This window comes from Bos mutus, chromosome 4 (genome assembly GCF_027580195.1).
Source record: "Bos mutus isolate GX-2022 chromosome 4, NWIPB_WYAK_1.1, whole genome shotgun sequence".
Lineage (NCBI taxonomy): Eukaryota > Metazoa > Chordata > Mammalia > Artiodactyla > Bovidae > Bos > Bos mutus.
Genome location: NC_091620.1, coordinates 42,223,382 through 42,245,363, shown reverse-complemented (window position 1 = coordinate 42,245,363; position 21,982 = coordinate 42,223,382). Strand labels below are relative to the sequence as shown.

Genomic DNA, 21,982 nt, shown 5'->3' with positions numbered 1-21,982 from the left:
CTGGCAGGTCAGGGGAAGAAGCTCTGACTCCGGGTTTCCAGTCCTTTGTTGCTGTTCAGTCGCTCAGTCGTGTCTGACTCTTTGAGACCTGATGGACTGCAGCACGCCAGGCTTTCCTGTCCTTCAGTATCTCCCGGAGTTGCTCAAACTCATGTCCATTGACTTGATGACGCCGCCCAACCATCTCATCCATTCCAGTCCTTGAATTGCCTTTATTTTGATTTTGGATGCTCACAACTCTTGGGTGGCCTGATTATCCCCATTTCAGAGACAGGGAAACTGAGGCTCAGAGGGGTGTGGTCAACTGCTCAAGGTCACACAGCAACCGGCACTCCCCGCCAGCTGGTGACTCACAGGTGCACTCAAAATGAGTGCTTTGTCCAGGCACCTATGACCCATTTACAGAAAGGCCTCAGTGAGGGGTATGGAGACCTGACCACAGTTACAGAGCTGGAACATTGAATGAGGAAAGAAGGAGTTCCCACCTCAGGGCCTGGAGGGTTCTGGGCTGGTGGGAGGAGACCCCTGAGGGCAGTGTGAGGCCTGTGTGTCTCTGTTGGTGCTTAGGACTCAGGGAGGGGCTGGTACCAGAATCCAGCCGCCACTCCAGGGGAGTGTGTGTGATGCTCATCCACCTGCCAATCTGGAAGGAGATGATGGTGGAGCCAGGACCATGAGGCTGGTGTGAAGGGAAAATGAACTCGAGGTCCTGCTCAGGGAGCCCCAGTTCACTCTGGATTGGACCAAGAAATGTTCTGATTGGGGGTCAGGTGATGGTGCTGGGGTCTGGGGTGAGGTACAGGGGCCATGGTGGTCGGAGTGGGGTCAGGAAAGGTCCTTTTCTCTCCCACCAGTGCCCCCCTCACCTACAAAGATGGCACGGCCCTGGCCCTGAGCTGCATGGCTGACTATGGGGCACCCATCTTCCCCTTCCTCGCCGTGGGGGCTACAAAGGTAAGCTCCGACCTCCCCAGGAGGCCAGTGAGTGGACATATGGGGCAGGAGTCATGGACAGAAGGATGGGAGAGGCCGTGGGGGCTTCCCACTGCCTGGGAGCGGCTGGGTCGGTGAGGGGCTCATGGGGACGACAGACCTGCCCATCCTGCATCCTTTCTCTGTCACTTATTGCATCTTCCGCCAACCCTGCTCAGGTTCTCTGGTTCTGTGCCTGAAACCACAGGTTTTGCCTTTGACTGATAGAGGGAAGTAGGATGTAGAATTACACAATGACTTGGACGAGGAGGGTGGGGGAGGAGAGGCAGGGGTGTGGCTGCAGTTGGGGGAGGGGAAGCAGGGGTGAGGCTGGAGTAGGGGGAGGAAAGCAGAGGTGTGGTTGGAGGTAGCTGAGCATTTTTCTTTCCAGGAAAGGACTATTCTGAGGCAGAGGCCCTGATCATGACCTTCTCCCTCAACAATTACCCTCCTGGGGACCCCAAGCTGGCCCAGGCTAAGCTCTGGGAGGCAGCCTTCTTGGAGGAGATGCGAGCCTTTCAGCGTCGGACGGCTGGTGTGTTCCAGGTCACATTCATGGCGGAGGTAGGGGCTGCAGGGTCCCTGGCTCTGGGGCAGACAGTTCAGGTGGTTTTGGTGGGGTCCTGTATCCCCATCCTGCCCTCACCCCTCCCAAGTGACCCTGAGCTAACGGGTGCCTGCCCAGGAGGATGGGGTGATGCTACAGCTGTTTGTGAGCCACGTCAGAGTTCACAGGGGCTCACATACACGGTGCCCTCTGGCCGAGCTCTTGGGTCAGGGGGTCTGGTCGGGTGTGTGTCCACAGCGTTCCCTGGAGGATGAGATCAACAGCACCACGGCCGAGGACCTGCCCATCTTTGCTGTTAGCTACCTTGTCATCTTCCTGTACATCTCCCTGGCCCTGGGCAGCTACTCCAGCTGGCGTCGGGTACCGGTGAGAAGTGAGAGGGGAGCTGTGAGGGTGAGCTGGCCCACCATCAGGGTGCCTAGAACTTTCCCAACCTACTGTCTAGAGCACTTCAAAACAGCAAAGTGGACATACCCAGGGTGGCTCTTCCAAGGGGTGATGCTTCTTGAAGTGTTCTGTTTCGAAAGGCCATGCGAGTTTTCACTCTGCTCATGACAACCCTCCCTCGACTTGTGCAAATGCGAAGTTGGTATTTACATAGTCTTACGATGCATGCTCGAGGAAGAAGTGGTCAGGCTCACAGGACCTGCTCTTGAGAGGACGGCGCTGCAGAGTGGCCAAAGTGCAGAAGCTCAGAGCATGCAGCTCTCCTCTAACGAGGGTTGGGGCACATCGGGCAGCCCTGCAGCCAGGAGGCTGAGCCTGGTCCCATTGCAGGTGGACTCCAAGGCCACGCTGGGCCTGGGCGGGGTGGCCGTGGTGCTGGGAGCAGTCGTGGCCTCTATGGGCTTCTTCTCCTACCTGGGTGTCCCTTCCTCACTGGTGATCCTTCAAGTGGTGCCCTTCCTGGTGCTTGCCGTGGGGGCTGACAACATCTTCATCTTCGTTCTTGAGTACCAGGTAAGAGGGCAGAAGTTCTGCACACCCTCAGCTGCCCCTACACACCCAGGCATGGCCCCATGGGTTTGCTGGGTTTATTCCAGCCTCTTCCTAAGCACTGATGTCCATGTGTACAATTCCTGTAGAATACAGTGCTCTGTGTTTATCTTTCACATAAATGCATTTGTACCTCACATGTCTCCTGAACTTGCTCTCAGTTAGCCCCACATTGTGTCTGGCAAGAGTGTCACACAGCACATCTGTTACTGAGCCCAAGCTCATACTGCTCACTGCATGGCAGTCCAATAAATTGAGAGATGAGGTGCTGGGGAAAGGAATAGTGACTTTATTTGAAAGGTCAGCAGACTGAGAAGATGGTGGACTAGTGTCCCAAAGAACCACCTTACCTGAGTTAGAATTTAGACTTCTTTTATACTAAAAGGGGAAGTGGTGTGGCTGAGTGTTGCAAACCTTTTGGTGCCAGAATCTTTTATTCTTGCAGCTGTCAAAGTAGGTCCTAAACCCCTCCAACAAGGCAAATGTTAGATTCTGTTCTGCACCCTTTTAATCTCTATATGAATGGAAAAGTGTTATACCCTTTAAAGGTCAGAGCCTTGGCAATGGGCTGTCATGTATATTCCAGGCTCTGGGCAACATCCTTTTACAAAAGATCCAGAGACAGCAAGACTAAGCACAGGCAACAGAGCACAAAGGTTAGAGGTCCAATATGGAGTCATGTTTGTTCATCTCTGTTCTACACAGAGCCACCTCTGTCTTTGTAGTGCTAGGTAGCATTCCACGGAAAGACAAGTAGAATCTTTAGCCTCTCTTGTTAGTGAACATTTAGAGTTCTAGTGATGAGTCAGAGGAAGGATGCTATGGACATCCCAAAATACACCATGCGTTTCTCTGGGCCAGACCCTGAGAAGTGGAAGATGTGGCAGGGCAGAGTGTCACTGCCCCGCTGTCCCCACTGGGGAAGGTGGGGGCAGTTCCTCAGGCCTGGCTGCATCTCCAGGCAATGCCCATGCCTTGGGGAGTGAGGGCATGTGGCAGCTCCCAGCTGGCCTGTGAGGGACAGAGCCCTTGGTCAGATCTTGACCCTGTCCCTGCCATCCCCATGCAGAGGCTGCCTCGGAGGCCTGGGGAAGAACGGGAGGCCCACATCGGCCGAGCCCTGGGCAGAGTGGCCCCCAGCATGCTTCTCTGCAGCCTCTCTGAGGCCATCTGCTTCTTCTTAGGTGAGCCTGAGCAACCCCTCCCCACCAGGCACTGGGAGTTCTTAGGCTGGCAGCCCCCTTTCCCTCTATTCCCATCTGAGCAGGTGCCAGGCCCTGAGATTCACTCTTGACCCCCCTCCCCGTCCCCCAGGAGCCCTGACCCCCATGCCAGCTGTACGGACCTTTGCCCTGACCTCCGGCTTTGCAGTGCTTCTTGACTTCCTGCTACAGATGTCAGCCTTTGTGGCCCTGCTCTCCCTCGACAGCAGGAGGCAAGAGGTAGGGGTGGAGGCAAGGCCCAGGGACTCACCCTTGGTCCCCATCTTGGCCGGGGATGGAGTGGCTCCACTTTGCACAGAAGGCTCAGAGCATGGGGACTGAGTGTGGGAACAGCGTGCTGGAATGTTTAGGCCACAAAGTCCCTGATGTCCCATGGAAAATTAACTTTGTTTTGGTCATTTGGGGGAATATGATCAAACCTGCTAAAAGTACCTGAGGTCGTGAAATAAAGTATAAGTGAGAGATTGACAGGGAGGGAGCTCTTGTTTCGGTGATGGTGCAAAGTTCAAAGGTATTTTATCAAGGCCGAAAATGAAGATAAAGAAAAGAGCACACTGGCGTGTCCCCATCATGCGGTGCTGGCACAGTCCACATGTGGAAGGTGACTCTCCCACTCCACGGGAGGGAAGTGGTCCCCAGGGTCTGTTTTGGGGTCATCTTGAGTGCCTTCCTCCTTCTAGGCCTCCCGGATGGACATCTGCTGTTGCAAGACAGCCCAGAAGCTGCCCCCGCCGAGCCAGGATGAGGGGCTCCTGCTCCGATTCTTCCGCAAGTTCTACGTCCCATTCCTGTTGCACTGGCTCACCCGCGTGGTCGTGGTGAGTGGGCGAGAGGGGCAGCAGGGGGACCTTATGCCACCCAGGGTTGGGGGGGCCTGGCAGTGTCTGGGGCGGGAGGGTCTGCTTAGCCTTGATCCTTGCCCGTGGTCATCGGAGGGGTCTGGAGCTTGCCCAGGTCCAGGGGCTGAAGCCGGGGCAGGGATGGGGGTGCTAAGATTCAAGTTGGCCCAACTCCAGAATGTTTCCTACAAGATCCCGTCCAGACCCAGACTGGGGAGTTGCTGGGTGGGAGGCTTTCAAGTGACGCTTCCCTTTCCAGGTGCTGCTCTTCCTGGCCCTGTTTGCAGCAAGCCTCTATTTCATGTGCTACATTAATGTGGGGCTGGACCAGCAGCTGGCTCTGCCCAAGGTGGGTGCCCTCCCTCCCCTCTCCTCAGTCCCCAAGGCTGTGAGGGCAATCAGCAGCACAGAGTGGATGGGTTGGCCTGAACCAGGGGTGTGGTAGGGGTAGGGGACCATTCATCATGCGGAGTTAGGAAGAGAAGCCATATTCTGCATGGAAAGTGCCTGAGTTCGGTTCCAGCCCCAGGCCACCAGAGGGAGACGACCAGGCAGCCGAGTGACTGGCCGTGGGAGCCGATTGTCTGGGCAGAATGACCAACACCTCAGTGAATGTCTGCCTAGTGCCAGATGCACGGTGCCTAGTGCCTAGTGCCTAGTGCCTGCCTCTCTGTCCTCAGGCCTGGGTTTTGCAGCAGCAAATGTCCCTGGACTGTCCTCGGAAAGACAGGGAGGGTTGGGGGCTCTGGGGAAGAAAAGACCTGGATGGTCTTGAGGGTTTTGGATGGAGGAGAGGCTTGAGGGGTGTCTGAACATGAGTGGGATTTGCAGAGGAAGGAGGCAAGGGTCACAGCACTGACCCATGGGAGGTTGGGGTGCACCAAGGCTCATTTACTGTGTGCAGGGGTGACTGTAGGTGTGGGGAGGAGAGGCAGTAAGGCCGAGAGCTGGAGGCGCTGCAGGTGACGGGGTGGGGAAATGTGCTGACGAGGACCAGCAAGCATATGAGGTTGACAGGAATCATACATCAAAGAGGCCAGGGACCTGAGGTTTGTCTGGACATGCAACCAGAGCTGGGCTGGTGGCTGGGGGAAGCAAGTCTGCATACCTGTGCTCTAGGGGAGAGAGAGCATCATGAGGGCTTGGACATCCAGGGCCACTGTAGGGGTGGCGATGGGGGTCTGGATGTGGGCAGGAATCTTGGATTCAGTGGCCTGGTAACCACCTTCTGGTGGTGCTGGTCTTGGAAGCAAGATGAGGCGGGAGCAGAGCAGACAGGCAGGACGGCACCTTCGAGCCACCATAGGGAGCAAGAAGAGGCTGCAAAGCCAGCAAGGGTCCAGAATGACTCTGCCACTCACGGTGGCCCTGGGGACTGCTCACACGGCTGAAGAGAAGAGGGTCCCCAGTGACCCCAGAATGGTTATCAGTGGCCTGGTAGGCCAAACCAGTGAGAAGGAAGGTGGTACTGGGCTGTAAGACCAGCTGAGGAATTTTTTTTTTTCTGGTTGTGTTGGCTCTTAGTTGGCGTGCTCAGAACCTTTAGTCACGGTGTGTGAAATCTTTAGTTGTGGCGTGGGGTATCTAGTTCCCTGACCAGAGATCAAACCAGGCCTCGTGCGCTGGGAGCGGGGAGTCTTAGCCACTGGACCACCAGGGAAGTCCCCCAGCTGAGGTTTTGTTTATGCTCTTTGTTTATTTTCCTTTGGGGGAGAATTTGTTTCTTATGACTATATAAAATATATTTCTTTCAATTTTTTTCTGGTAAAATATAACATAAAATTTGCCATTTTAACCATTTTTTAAGTGGCATTAAGGACATTGTACAATCCTCACCATCATCCATCTCCATAGCTCTTTCATCCTGCAAAACTGAAACTCTGTCCCTATTAAACGCTAACTCCCCATTCCTCCTCCCCCAGTCCCTGGAGCACCCCCTGCCCCATTCTCCTTTGTGTCTCTGCATTTGTCTATTCCAGGTCCCTTACATATGTGGAATCATCCATTTGTCCTTTTGTGATGGGCTTATTTCATTTAGCATGATGTCCTCAGGGTTTGGTCATGTTGTAGCATGTATCAGAATTTCCTCCCTTTTTGAGGCTGAATGATATTCCTGTATGTATGAATGCATATATATCACATTTTGCTTAACCATTTTTCTGTTGATGGATATGGGTTGCTTTCATGTTTTGGCTATTGTGAAATAATGCTGCTATGCACATGGGTTTACAAATATCTCTTTGAAACCCTGCTTTTAATTATTTTGGGTATATACCCAGAAGTGGAATTGTTAAATCATATGGCAATTCTATTTTTAATTTTTTGAGGAACCTTCACACTGATTTCTATATAGCTGTACCATTTTACATTCCTACCAACAGTGCACAGGGTTCCAATTTCTCCATGCCTTCACCAACACTTATTTTCTGAGTTTTGTTTGTTTTTTTTTGACAACAGCCATCATAATAGATATGAAGTGGTATCTCATTGTGGCTTATTTGTGTTTCCCTAATGATTAGTGATGTTAAGCATTTACTTATTGGCCATTTGTATATTTCCTTTGGAGAAATGTCTATTTTTGAATTGGGCTGGATTTTGTTGTTGTTAAGTTTAAAGAGTTCTTTAGATAGCTTGGATAATCAATCCCTTATCAGATATGTGGGATTAATATCTGATTAATTAATATCAGATATCAGATATGTGAATTGTGAATATTTTCTTCATTTCTGTTGGTTGCTTTTTTACTCTATTGGTAGTATCTTTTGATGTACTTAAGTTTTTAATCTTCATGAAGTCCAATTTGTCTATTTTTGTTGGTGTTGTTAACTGTGCCTTTGGTGTCATATTCAAGATAAATCATTGCTGGGATGTATAATTTCTATGACTTTGTGAATTTTTCAATTTTCCTTCTGTTAATGATTTCTAACCATGCAGTCATGGTCAGGGTGTATACATAATATGACATCTATCTTTTTAAATGTTGAGATTTAATATGTGGCCAAATACCTAGTTTATCTTGCAGAATGTCCCATGTGTATTTGAGAGGAATCTGCATTTTGTTGTTGAGCAGAGTTTCTGTATAAGCTTGCTAGATTTAGTTGATTTAGCGTTGTTCAAGTCTTCCATTTCCCGACTTGTGTTCTGTCTGGATGTCCTACCCATTACTGACGTAGAGTACTGAACTCATTGTAGAATTTCCTATTTCTCCCTTCAGTTCTGTCAAGTTTCGCTTCATAGATTTTGATGGTCACTCATTAGGTGTGGAACTGTTTGTATACACTTACCCTTGCTGTACTGAATCTTTTAATAATATATAATGTTCTTCTTTGTCTTGTAAACTTTCTTGATTTAAAGCCTATTTTACCTGGCAGTGGGATAGCCTACTATTGCATGGAATATCTTTGCAATCTTTGCAAACTGTCTACTATTTGCATGGCATATCTTTTTCTATACTTTCACTTTCAACCTGTGGGTGTCTCTGGATCTCAACTGACTCTTATAGACATCATATTGTTGGATCCTATTTCTCTAACCCATTCTGTCCACTTCTGACTTCTTATGAGAGAGAGTAGTCTATTTACATGTAAAGCAATTACTGATGAGGAGAGACTTGCTATTGTGCTGTTTGTTTTCTATGCACTTTATAGCTTGTTTCTAATTTCCTGCATTGCCATCTTCTTTTGTGTTTAGTTGATAGCGAAATGTTTAAATTCTTTTTGCATTTCCTTTTGGGTATGTTATATGACTATTTCCTTTGTGGTTACCAGGGAAATTACGTTAAATATCCTACAGTGCGTTGAATTTATCCTAGATTAACATGGATTGCTTACAAAAAATCTGTTCCTTTACTGCACCTTTCCATTTCCTTTCAGTTATTGCTATCATAAAATCACATCTTTATACATTGTGTATTCAAAAACACAGAATAATACTTTTTTAATGTATCAATCTCTTAAGATATGTAGAAATAAAAAAATGGAATTGCAAACCAAAGTTATAATAAAACTAGCTTTTATAATTTCCCATGTATTTACTTTTACCGGTGATCTTTATTTAATTACATGACTTTGAGTTATGCTTTAGCATCATTTCACTTTAACTTGAAGGACTCACTTTATAGCTTCTTGCAGGACAGGTCTTCTGGCAACAGACTTCTATAGTTATTTTAATTTTTAATGCTTTAATTTTTCCCCTCATTTTTGAAGGACAGTTTTGCCAAAAATGGGGCTCCTGGTTGAGAGTTTTTTCCCACTTAAATACTTTAAATATACAAATCCACTGCCTTCTGGCCTTCAAGTTTTCTGGTAGGAACTATGCTTATAATCTTTATATATAATAAGCCTCTTCTTTTTTTTGCTTTCAGAATTCTCTTTTTGTCTTTATCGTTCAACACTTGAATTGTAATGTGCCTTGGTTCTGGGTCTCTTTGAGTTTTCCTACTAAGAGTTTGCTAAAGTTCTATGGATTTTTATACTCATATCTTTTATCAAATTTATGAAATCTTGGCCATTGTTTCTTCAAATAATCTCTTTTCCTCTTTCTCTCTCTTTTCTGTCTGGGATTCTTATGATGTGTGTGTTGTTCTGCTTGATGATGCTGCACGATCCCTTAGTTTCTGTTCATTTTCCTTATTCTTTTTTCTTTCTGTTTTTCATTTGATAATTTCAATTGTCCTGTCTTCATGTGTGGCCATTCTTCTTCTGACTGCTCAAATATGTCTTTGAATCCCTCTAGTTATTTCTTTATTTATTGTACATTTCAGCTCCAGAACTTCTTTTTGGTTCTGTTTTATATTTTCTCTTTATTGATCATTCCATTGTGTGTGTGTTGTGTGTGTTTTGGCTGTGCTGGGTCTTCATTGTGGTGCACAGGCTTAGTTTCCCCAAGGTTGTGGAATCTTAGTTCCCTGACCAGGGACTGCACCTGTGTCCCCTGCATTGGAAGGCAGATTCTTAACCACTAGATCACCAGGGAAGTCCCTCCATTTTGTTCATACATTGTTTTCTTGACTGTGTCCAGAAAACAATGTTATTTTGGCTCTTTGAGCATCTCTAAGATAGTCGTTTTAAGGTCTCTATCTAATATATCCATTGTCTGGTCTTTCTCAAGGATAGTGTTGATTAATTTTTGTCCCTAGGTATGGGCCATATCTTTCTGAGTCATTGCATGCTTTATGATTTTGTTGTTGTTTTTGAAAAATGGACATTTGAGTCCAAAATAACTCCAGAAATTAGATTCTCTCCCATCCCCAGAATTTGCTTATTTATTCATTTATTTTAAAAAGTTAATTGTTGCGAATGTCTCTGTCCTGGAGATCAGCTTGAGATGTAAAGTCTTTACAGATCTTTTCTGAATCTCCGCTTTTCCCTGGGCATGTGCAGTGACTATCTACTTTTCCTTGTATTTGTGGTTGCTTTTGAGTGTCATGTTTCTTAAACGTCTGGCTCTCAAAAGGAGAAAAAGGGAAATATGAAGGGGGAAGACAAATTTAGCACTTGCCCTTTAATATCTTGGGCAAGTAAAGATAATCTTTAAATATCTTGGCAGTCACTTCAGTTTGAGGTGAAGGTTCTAATGGCACCTGATTTTGTTTCTGCTCTACTGAGATTAGAAGCAGCAATGAGTGATGAGAACACAGATCCTTGATATTTAAGAGGCAGGTCTGCAAGCTGTGTGCAGACTGTTCCTGGAATGCATTCATGGCTGCCTGCCACAGGTCGGGGAGGATAAATGATGACTAGCTAGTACCATACTAAGAGCTGAAGTAGATCAAATTAACCACAATCTACCATCCAGAACTTTCTCTGGAAACTTGAAGCCCTCACTAGACCCCAGAGTACCAAAATAGTTACATCAGGCAGATTCTGCCAGTGCAGTTATTGTCTAGATGGGGAGGCGAATCCTGGTACTTCCTACTCCACCATCATTCCTGATGTCACTTTGAAGTTTTATGTTGCAGGAGAAGGGAATGAGCCATGAAGATGCCTGGCATACAGCCTTGAGGGTGTGCAGGAGGGTGTTTATATGTGTGCATCCATGTGGGCTGTGGTCATAGGCTAACTTGCTAGACTGTGGCTGTGCCAAACAGGGGATGATAGGAAGGGGTAAAAACTATATGTATGTGTTCGTATGTGTGTGTCAGAGAGCGTGTTCACACAGGGGAGTATGTGATGCCCTGTGCTTGTACCTCCGTTGAGTGTGTTCTGTGTAGGTATTTGTGATTATACCTAGATAGGTGTACCTTGGAGTGTGTGTGTGCCTCTGTGGGTATACTTATGACCATGTACGTCTGTAGTGGAACTGTACACATGACTCTGTGAGCCTGTACCTCTGTGTGTATCACTGTGTGTGTATCTCTTGAGCATATGCTGGAGGTGCGTCTGGCCATGGACTCACTGACTGTCTTCCATTGCAGGACTCATACCTGATCGACTATTTCCTCTTTATGAACCGCTACTTTGAGGTGGGGGCCCCGGTCTATTTTGTTACCACTGGGGGCTACAACTTCTCCAGTGAGGAAGGAATGAATGCCATCTGCTCCAGTGCAGGCTGCAACAACTTCTCCTTAACCCAGAAGATCCAGTACGCCACCGACTTCCCTGATATGTGAGTGTCCCAGCCCACCTCTGTGTGTCTCTCTCCCTCCTGCCCTGCTGCCCACCTGCTGCTATGCGCCTGAGGGGAGCCAGCGTGGAGGTTGGACTGTAGGAAGGACCCACAACAGCTTGCCTATCTGGTCCTGTCCCCTGACTTCCTCTTCCCTGACATTCAGGTCTTACCTGGCCATCCCTGCCTCCTCCTGGGTGGACGACTTCATTGATTGGCTGACTTCATCTTCCTGCTGCCGCCTTTATATCTCTGGTCCCAATAAAGATGAGTTCTGCCCCTCGACTGTCAGTGAGTATGGGGCCTCTGGGAGTTCAGGGCCCACCATAGCTTGGGGAAATTGAGACTAGAGAAAGGACAGAACCAGTGGAGGATCTCTTACCCCTTCCTGCCCTCCTACAGGGTCAGTTTGGGGCAGGGGCCCTGTCTAGGTGCTAAGGTTGGGGTGCTACACCTATATATGTAGATGTCCAGCTGGATTACCAGGCAATCGCACCCTCCTGGCCCTGCTGAGTTGTGCCCATACCCACTGAGCAGACTGGTGCTCAAGTGCCATGTGAGTGGAGTGAGAGTTGAGGTTGGTGCATGATCCTGCCTCAGCAGCTGCGCTTGTAGGTGGAGTGGGGAGGCCCCGTGGAGGCTGTTTCTCTGCCCTGAACTTTGCTTCCCACCCTGCTTGAAGGTACCAGCAGTTTCCATATATGAGAGGGGCACTCCTCCCATCTGTAGAGGCAAACACATATCTCTCCACAGTAACCATGCTTGTTACAGCAGTGGGAGTGCATGGGGATCCTAATGGGAAAGGAGCACAAGGTGGGGCAGGGCATCGTCTGCCTGGCCTTGGGGGGTGCTGCTGCCTAGAGCCCCCCACTCTCTTTGTAGACTCCCTGGCCTGCTTGAAGACCTGTGTGAGCCCCACAGCGGGCTCTGCCCGGCCATCAGTGGAGCAGTTCCACAAATATCTTCCCTGGTTTCTGAGTGACGAGCCCAACATCAAATGTCCCAAAGGGTAGGCAGTGGGCGGTGGTGGGGGGGCACTGAGGAGGACAGCTGTGTGGGTGCCCACGGCAGGGTCACAGGGGGCAGGAGGCAGTGCGGGGCCTCTCGGGGTAGCCATAGGCCAAGCTCACAGAGGGGACAGATCCTTGGCTAATCTGTTCTGGTCCTCCTCCTGCAGTGGCCTGGCAGCATACAGCACCTCAGTGAATATGAGCTCAGATGGCCAGATTTTAGGTAAGTCTGGCCTTGACTGGAGGGGAAGACCAGGGTCAGCTGCCCCGGGGGCCCCAAGAATCCCAGGAGACAGATTCTCCATCTTGAACCTTCCCTCCTTCTTCCTTTCTGGGGGACTTCTAACTGTCCTGGTCCTGTCTTCAGAAGTCATGTCACCCAGTTTCATGTCCTCAGACTCCACCCTGTGTCTGCCTGCTTCCTTCTCCCCATCCCCTAAATTCATAATCAGTGTGACATTCATGGAATTCTCAGTGGCTGATGCTGCACTTGGGGGCCACCTACTTCCTCTTCTCTCAGGTGCAAGTCACACCCAGATGTGGGCAGTGGGCAGCCAGTTCAATGAATGACTATTCTACTTACCCAGGGGGTCCCCCAACCCACAGCTCTGTTAAGTAAACTGTTGTATTTTTTGTCTCCCTTTCTGGTCCTTTCTTATAGGAAAATGTGCATTGGAAAAATAATGAAATTAATGTTAAGAATCCAGTGCATGTTTTGAAACCATACAGAGCAGTGTTTGGGTTCATCCAGGAGATCTCTCTCTTTCTTTAAAAAATATATTTATTTGGCTGCATTGGGTCTTAGTTGTGGCATGCAAGTTCTTAGTTGTGGCATGTGGGATCTAGTTCCCCAATTAGGAATCAAACCCAGGCCCCCTGCACTGGGAGCCTGGAGTCTTAGCCACTGGACCACCAGTGAAGTCCCTCAGGAGAACTCTTTAAGTTCCATCCATCAGAGGCAGGGCCAGGACTTGAGTCTGGCACAGCAGTAGGACCAGCTACAGAGCTTGCAGGGCTGGGGGAAAACCGAAATGCAGGGCCCTTTGCTCAACATGTATTAAGAGTTCCCAAATGGTGGCAGCAGATCCCTGAACTCAGCTGAGCACTGCCTCTTGGGGGTTCTGAGGGTATCTGACGCAGGCTCTGGCTTTCACAGCCTCGCGGTTCATGGCCTACAACAAGCCGCTGAAGAACTCGCAGGATTTCACGGAGGCTCTGCGGGCAACTCGGGCACTGGCAGCCAACATCACCGCTGACCTGCGGAAGGTGCCAGGCACTGACCCAGATTTTGAGGTCTTCCCTTACTCGTGAGTGCATGTGCTCCAGAGGAGGGTGCGGGTGAGGGTGCTGGGTTGGCAAGGGTGGCCGCGAGGTGGGGGTGGGCTCCAGCAGAGGGGCTTCAGCTGCACCTGGACCCAGTGTTCATCCCGAAGTGGGCACAGGAAGCTGCGGAGCAGTGACTGTGCTCTGTGCCCCACAGGGTCACCAACGTGTTCTATGAGCAGTACCTGACCATAGTCCCCGAGGGGCTCTTTATGCTCACCATCTGCCTGGTGCCCACCTTTGTCGTCTGCTGCTTCCTGCTGGGCATGGACGTCCGCTCCGGCCTCCTCAACCTCTTCTCTATCATCATGATCCTGGTGGACACTGTGGGCTTCATGATGCTCTGGGACATCAGCTACAATGCTGTGTCCCTCATCAACCTGGTCACGGTAACCCGCCGGCTGGAGTGTCAGGGCTCTAGTGTGGGAAACGAGGCTCCCAATTCTTTCTAGAGTCTAGGTGCTGCCTGCTGGCCTGGGTGGAGGCCCCTGCCCCTGCCCTTGGGTGGCTGAAGCCCCCTTTCTTCCCTCAGGCGGTGGGCATCTCTGTGGAGTTTGTGTCCCATATCACCCGCTCCTTTGCCATCAGCACCAAGCCCACCCGGCTGGAGAGGGCTAAGGAGGCCACCATCTCCATGGGCAGTGCGGTGAGTGATAGGCTGCCTTGCATGGTCCTTGGCCAGCCACCCCGTGCCCAGTCTGACACCTGCTTGTGACCCCCAGGTGTTTGCAGGAGTAGCCATGACCAACCTGCCTGGCATCCTTGTCCTGGGCCTGGCCAAGGCGCAGCTCATCCAGATCTTTTTCTTCCGTCTCAACCTCCTCATCACTGTGCTGGGCCTGCTGCATGGCCTGGTCTTCCTGCCCGTCATCCTCAGCTACCTGGGTGAGTGCCAGGCCCCTCCCACAAGATTCCAAGCCACAGGCAAAATGCCAGGAACACTCACAGCCCCCCCTCACCTGGAACGGGTACTGCCCCAAATTGTGGGCACACCATTTCTCCTGGTTTGGAAGCTACAGTTTTTCATTTAGCATATGAAAGCATCTTTTTGGGGTCAGATGTGCATTTCAAACACATTCAGTGGCCATATGGTTCTCTGCTGCATGCCATTGAACTTTTGATCATGACTTGAGCAAAAAATAGATTTTCACATTGAGAGGAGATATGTACAGGTATGGACATGGACATGCAGAGTAGAACAGGCCTTTCACAAAATAACACTGCCTAAGAAGCTTCAGGTATTTTCTGTTCTATTCTATCATTGATTTTTTAAAAAATTCCGGTGTTATCTGAGAAATTGATTTCATGAGTCATTCATGGGTGACAACTTGCAGTTGAAAAACATATCCTTTTGTATGGATTGGCCACAGTCCATTTAGCCAGCCCCCAGTTGCTGGACATTAGACTGTTTCTGGCATCACCAACTTGATGGACATGACTTTGAGCAAACTCCAGGAGTTGGTGATGGACAGGGAAGCCTGGTGTGTTGCAGTCCATGGGGTCACAAAGAGCTGGACACTACTGAGTGACTGAAATAGAGCTAGAACTAGACTATTTCTGACTTTGCATGTTATTGTCAGTGCTGCAGTGACTATCCTTTGTGGCTGAATCTTTGACCTCATTCTCCAATATATCCTAGAGAAAGTTCAGTCCATGAATACTGATTGTTCATTCCAACTGTTAACACCCTCTAAGAAGTTTTACCATTTAAACTCCTATTAGCAACATGTACATTTTTGTTTCCTCACTGTAGAGCATTCAGTTCAGTTCAGCTCAGTCAAGTCTGATTCTTTGCGACCCCATGGACTGCAGCATGCCGGGCTTCCCTGTCCATCACCAACTCCTGGAGCTTACTGTAGAACACAGTTATTCTTTTTTAAAGAATTACTTATTGGCTGCTCTGGGTCTTTGCTGCTGTGGGCTTTCTCTAGGTGCAGCGAGCAGGGGTTACTCTACTTGTGGTGCGTGGTCTTCTCTTGCTGCGGGGCACAGGCTCTAGAGTACATGGGCTTCAGTGGTTGTGGTGCGTGAGCTTAGTTACCCCGAGACACGTGGGATCTTAGTTCCTGGACCAGGGGTCAAACCTGTGTCCCCAGCATTAGCAGGCTGACTCCCAACCAGTGGACCACTAGAAAAGTCCCTGCTGAGCACAGTTATTTACACACCCCATCCCCCCACAGAGGTTTAAACAGGACCCCTGGATGGAGCGTTCCCTCACAGGGTGGGCAAGCTGAGAGTTCAGTTTTGCACTGTTCCCTGACACCAGGACTAATAATAATGGTAATTTTAGATGGACCATTTATATTAATAGAAGAGTGTGTTTGTGTGCTAGTAAATATATATTAATTCTCTTATCATCCCTGGAGGTAGGTGATGTTTTCATCCCCATTTCACAGATGAGGAACCTGAGACCCCTCCATCCCAGTAATAGAGCTGGTCACATGCAGTGTATTTGGAGGCCACACAGCACCGGCACCCCTCCGCAAGGCACCCCAGTCTTGTAGAAACTTCCTGACCCCCTTTGGAAGAGGAGAATGTGGTTGTTGGGGACCTCCCCAGAGGCTACCTGGCTGGGGAGCCACAGGTCCCATAGGTCACGGCCACCCCTTGGAGATTCTGAGTGGCCCACCCCCTGGAGAGTGGCTGGGATCCTGACAGAGAGGCGAGTGGCAGGCACAGGGATCCGGGTCCCCTCTCTGACCTGAGTCTGATGACAGTGAGGAATGGCTTCTCTCAGCAAGGAATGCTTGCACAGCGTGTCCAAGGAAGAGAGGAGGGGGAGGGAGTCACTGGCTATGGGTGGCTTAGGGCTTCCCCTGCCAGACCCCCGGATGGCAGGGACCTGCACTGGAAGGCAGAGGGGACCAGGGGCTGGGCGTGGGTGGCAACTGACAGTTACCAGCTTTTGGGGGGTGTGGTGAAGTGAGGGCTGGGGTGAAGGGCAGTGATGGGAGGTGGGGGGCTTAGGACTTAGCTCTCCCTCTCTAGAACTTCCATTTGAGGCTCCAACACATGCCTGCATCCCGCACCCAGCATGCTGCCTCCCTGACCGTGTTGCTCGTGTCTGTCCCTCTGCAGGGCCTGATGTCAACCCAGCTCTGGTGCAGCAGCAGAAGCAGCAGGAGGAGGCAGCTGCGGCCAAGGAGACCTCTTGCTCAAAGCACTCCGCCCAGATGAGCACTGATTATGGTGTCTACGTCAACTACAGCTTTGAACATCCTGCCAAGAGTGTAGGAGGCCTCGAGAGCTCTCCATCAGAGAACAGGCAGAAGTTCTGATGGGGCCAGAGCCCCTGTCCAAGCTCATCAGCCATGACCTGAGGGGCCATGAAGGCTCCTCCTGGGGGTCCTTTGACTTATCCTTCCCCCAGGGCCTGAGAGAGGCTGTCTCCACAGGACCGTCCACCATCGGTCATCCTCTAGCCACCAGATCTCACCCATAAGGACACTGATTGTGATAGAGGTGCCACGTGATGGCTTGGGTGTGACCTGGTCCAAATCCATCTCTTGAATTTGACATGTGTCCTCCTCATGCAAGTTTTAAAACTTTAGTTCCATATATGTGAACAACATATTTGTTCACATTTAAAATTTTCCTTAATTGATACCATACGTGACCTATCCTTTTGCAATGAGTTTTTTTTTTTTTTTTATGCAGCATACATTTTTTCGATTTATTCGTGACGATACATGGAGATCTAGTCCAATCATTTTAACTGTGACACAGCTTTCCATTCTGTGAATGAACAGGATGTTTTTTTATGCATTCCCCTGCTAGTGGGCAATCACATTGTCCTGAATTATTTTTTCTGCTATAAGTCCACAGTCACTTATGTGGAATTTCAGAACCCCCAGAACTCTGAAAACCTAGTGTGTTTGTTTTTTTCTTTTGTAAGTTTGGGACAAACTCATTTCATAGCAAAGACTGATCAGACATGATGTATCTATTTATACTCTTTATAAATAGGTTTCCCTGGTGGCTCAGATGGTAAAGAATTTGCCTGCAATGCAGGAGATTCAGGTTCTATCCTTGGGATGGGAAGATCCCCTGGAGAGGGAAATGGCAACCCACTCCAGTATTCCTGCCTGGAGAATTCCATGGACAGAGGAGCCTGGCGGGCTATAGTCCACGGGGTTGCAAAGAGTCAGACACAATTGAGTGACTAACACTTCTCTTTTTTTTTTTTTCCCCCATAAATAGCATACTTACACTCTTCAGCCAACTTGATGTGAATAGTCATATATTTCAGCACATTAACAAGTTTGATTTCATGTTGCTTCCCCAGATCCTGATGAGGTCTAATATCTAATGTACTGTAAGCATCAAATTACCTTTCTAAAAAAACGTTCTAAATTCTGAAATTCAGCTTGCGTATGGGATTTCAGGTATGGAACCATGGACCTGTGTGATGAGCAGGTGTTTACACGTCTCCTGTCTGTGTGTGGGGAGCTACCATCGCTGTAGCACTGAATGGATACAGACTAGTGTCTTCCAGGGCGTCTGCCCTATTCACACCTCCACCAGCAGGGGATAAGGGTGCCTCTTTCCCTGCACCAATACCAACACAACGCTCCACTTGTTTCTGGGAGGGAGGGGAGTGGGGTTATAGATTGTTATCCCTTTCTAAAAAATACTTTTTTAAAAGAAAACTTTTTTTATTTTAGAATAGTTTTACAGAAAAATTACAAAGATAATACAGAGTTCCTGTATGCCCCCCGCCCGCCCCCCAAAATTTACTTGAGTAACACATTAGTGTGATAACACTTGTCAGTGTACCATGAATGAACCAGTACTGATAATTACTACTAACCCCAATCCATATTTTGTTTAGATTTCCACAATTTTACCCAGGGTCCTTTTCCTGAGCCAGGATCCTGTCCAGGACACTCCACAACACTGTTGTTATGTCTACTTAGGCTCCTTTTGTTTGTGACAGTGTTTCAGGCTCTCCTTTTCTTTGTTTTTGGTGACCCGGACAATTGAAGATTGGTCAGGTATTTTAAAGAATGTCCTTCAAATGGGGTTTGTCTAGTGTTTCTCCCGATTAGACAAAGGTGATGGGTTTTTCGGAGGGAGATCACGAGGCAGAGAGCCGGTCTCAGCCTATTGTGTCAAGGGTGCCTGCAGTCACCGTAACTTGTCGCTGTCACACTGGCCCTGACCACCTGGCTGAGGTTGTGTTGGCCAGGTGTCTCCTCTGTACACTTATCTTGCACCTGTTTGCGTGGTGCACTCTTTGCAGCGAAGTTGCTATGCACAGCCCACACTTAAGGGTGAGTGGTTATGCTCTACTTCCTGGAGGGTGGAGTGTTTACATAAATTATTTGGAACTCTTCTGAACAGGAAAATTGTTCTCCATTTATTATTTATTCAGTATGCTATCTTTATCAGTATGGAACCAAGGATGCTCATTTTTTACTTTGGGTTTTAATATAGTGACTATTTGCTCCACATTTGGCCATTGGGAACTCTTCCAGTTGGCTCCTAGGTCCCTTTGATGTATTCCTTTCACTGTGGGGTTCCCCCACTTTTTGAGCACTTTTGTACTTCCTGGCATTATAAGATAGTATAGGCTCAACTTGTATATTTCTATCCCAGTCCTAGAGTCAGCCATTTCTCCCAGGAGTTCCAGTCCTTCATCTGGAGATAAGATTAGAAATCAGGATCTGGGTGTTCAGTGTGTTTTGCTGCTGGGGCTTTGTTGCTTCTGATCCTCTCAGCTGAGAGAGCAAGGGCATACATATGTGAATACTGACCTGTATATGTACACATTTCTAGAAGTATTTCTATGAAAAGCCATCTGTATCTACATTAAGCTAAACAGGATTTTATGCTGATACCTCCAGTTATAACCCATAATCACATGAATCATTCTAGACTCCTTTCTTGCTTCTCTGTAGCCTCTCATGCCACTAATGAGAAGCCGGGCTCCACAACCCTCACCATTTACTTAGTTGTTGATTACCTTTATACATATGTAGGAGTCTGAGAAATGATAACCTACACTCCTGTGGAAAACAACTTTAGAATTTAGTGTTTACATGCAATTCCTTTTGCCTTTAGTCTTACAGACATCATTCCTTTCCAAAGTTACTTGGGTTAGCATCTTTCAGATGGGGTCAGTATCCCTTTCAGAGAAGCTGCTTCATACATTGAAAAAATATTTATTTATTTATTTTTGGCTGAGCTAGGTCTTTGTTTCTGCCTTCAGGCCTTCTCTAGTTGCGGAGATCAGGGGCTACTCTCTAGTTGTGGTGCGTGGGCTTCTCATTGCAGTGGCTTCTGTTGTTGCAGAGCACAGGCTCTAGGTGCATGGGTTCAGTAGTAGTGGGGCACGGGTTTAGTTGTTCTGCAGCATGTGGAATATTCCCAGACCAGGGATTGAACTCGTTTCTCTTGCATTGGCAGGATTCTTAACCCCTGGACCACCAGGGAAGCCCTTATACATTTTTAATATAGTTAAGATTCTTGCATCACATTCTTTATTCCATTCTGATTTTACAAAATCATGTGTGTAAAAGTTTGTTGTGGGTATTCAGCAGAACACGATCCCTGGTTGATCCTCTGGCTAGACCCAGGCAATGGGAGACTCCTCACGCCTTCCTCTGTCCTTGTAATGTATGCTCTGCTGCTCTGCGTACCATTCTCACAGCGAGAGTTGTTTTCAACAACATCTTCCTCTCAACACCTTGAGAGAGGAAGGTGTTTTTGAGACCATCTGGACAGTGTATGTGATTGAACCCAGTTAAGGTGTCTGTATAAACATTTGCGATTCTGGCAAAGTGGACGTGAAAATACACTGGTCTTGTGGCTGCCCAGGACAAGTAACTTTCCTTGCTTATTAAACCTCCTACCTATCAGTCTGAAGTGGTCTGCCTCTTTCTTCCATCTCTCCTTGCTCTGTGTTGTGTATACAGAAACTAGATTGTGAACAAAGATCCACTCAAAGTATTAGGACAGACCAATGGATATTAATGTGACAAAGTAGGAGACATTTACTGATACAACTTCAGATTTCACAGTGCAACTAATCTTTAAGAAACTACAATTTGTTGAATGTTGATGTAGTTTCCAAGAATACTCCTCACATTTATTTGAAAAGGCAATTAAACTGCTATTTGTATAAGACTGGGTTTCTCATACTTCAATCAAAACACCATACTGCAATGCAGTGAATGCAGCAGATGTGAGAATCTGGCTGTCTTCAATTCAATTAAGCTAGATAGTAAAGAGATTTGCAAAAATTTAAAAGGATGCTTTGTTTCTCATAAACTTTTACTGCTCTGAAGAACCTTACTTCTTTACAAAAATATGTTAACATGTTTTTATTATGTTAAAATGCATAAATATTTAAACATTTTCTGTTTTTATGTCCAATATGGTAACTATCAATAAACAGAATACACATAAAATTTATGGAAGACTCCAAAGAGTCTTTGATATATTTTAAGAATGAAAATGGGTCTTTTTTTTTTTCCCTCCTTTTGGCCATGGCCACACTTGTGGGATCTTAGTTCCTGGACCAGGAATTGAACCTGGGCACTCTGATGTGAGAGTGCAGAGTCCTAACCACTGGACCCTCAGGGAATCCCCTGTAAATAGGCCCTAAGTCCAAAAAGTTTCAGAACCGCTGCTCTAGAGCAATTTATGAGTTTGACATTGTTTACAATTCATTAGAGTCCATACACTATGAAGATACATGTTAACTTGTAGATTTCAGGCCAGTAGAGATGCAAATCATTTCTATCCACTAGGAAAGATAATCTACATCATTTTATAGGACACCAGCCAGCATTGTATCCAATCTAGCCATCTTACTCTGTTTTCTGAAAGCGTTATAAATACCCAGTTTCTCGAAAAGCTTCTTCAAACTAGCTTTATCATATCATTGGTTACTGTTAATTAAAATGGATAAATCTCTGATGTGTTCATTATATATTTGAGTAAGTGTTATGTTTTGAGTTTCAGATTATGCTTTGAAAGACACTTAGAACATGTATACATGCTGTCTGTGTATATATATATATATATATATATATATATGCATATGCATATATATATACTACACACACATATATATGCGTATATGTATATTTCACAGGATGGCACACCAGATTATTCTGCATCTAGCTCTTTCCATTTAATACTGGTACATGCACTCCCTTGACAATCTTGTCTTCTTTTATTTATGCACATCACCTTGCATTTCACCCACGACTACGTTAGTAACGGGAAACACACCAACAGAAAGGTCTCAGTTTCCTCTTGGGACTCGCAAGCAAAGGGTTCTCGCTGTCCCGCCTAGTTTCTGGATATCCAGTCTGGAACACAGCCCACAAACCACGTGACAACAGCGTGGCTCACGTAACAGTTGTTGCCCGCGCTACAACTTTTCCGCCAGTTTCCAACATGGCCACTAGGCGCCCTCAATGCCGCAGCCCCGGG

At 47.7% G+C, this 21,982-nt stretch overlaps 1 protein-coding gene across 1 annotated transcript; it reads left to right on the top strand.

The window, feature by feature from the left end:
• The first annotated feature begins 807 nt into the window (after positions 1 to 807).
• Positions 808 to 16,815, top strand: NPC1L1 (NPC1 like intracellular cholesterol transporter 1). The gene is made up of 17 exons (XM_070368847.1): positions 808 to 954; positions 1,369 to 1,536; positions 1,778 to 1,906; positions 2,318 to 2,500; positions 3,606 to 3,720; positions 3,851 to 3,978; positions 4,440 to 4,577; positions 4,858 to 4,947; positions 11,014 to 11,204; positions 11,371 to 11,495; positions 12,087 to 12,213; positions 12,382 to 12,437; positions 13,371 to 13,521; positions 13,695 to 13,926; positions 14,070 to 14,183; positions 14,260 to 14,422; positions 16,616 to 16,815. Exons 1-17 carry the CDS (start codon positions 808 to 810, stop codon positions 16,813 to 16,815), a joined length of 2,457 nt encoding a protein of 818 aa, XP_070224948.1.
• Positions 16,816 to 21,982: the final 5,167 nt, after the last annotated feature.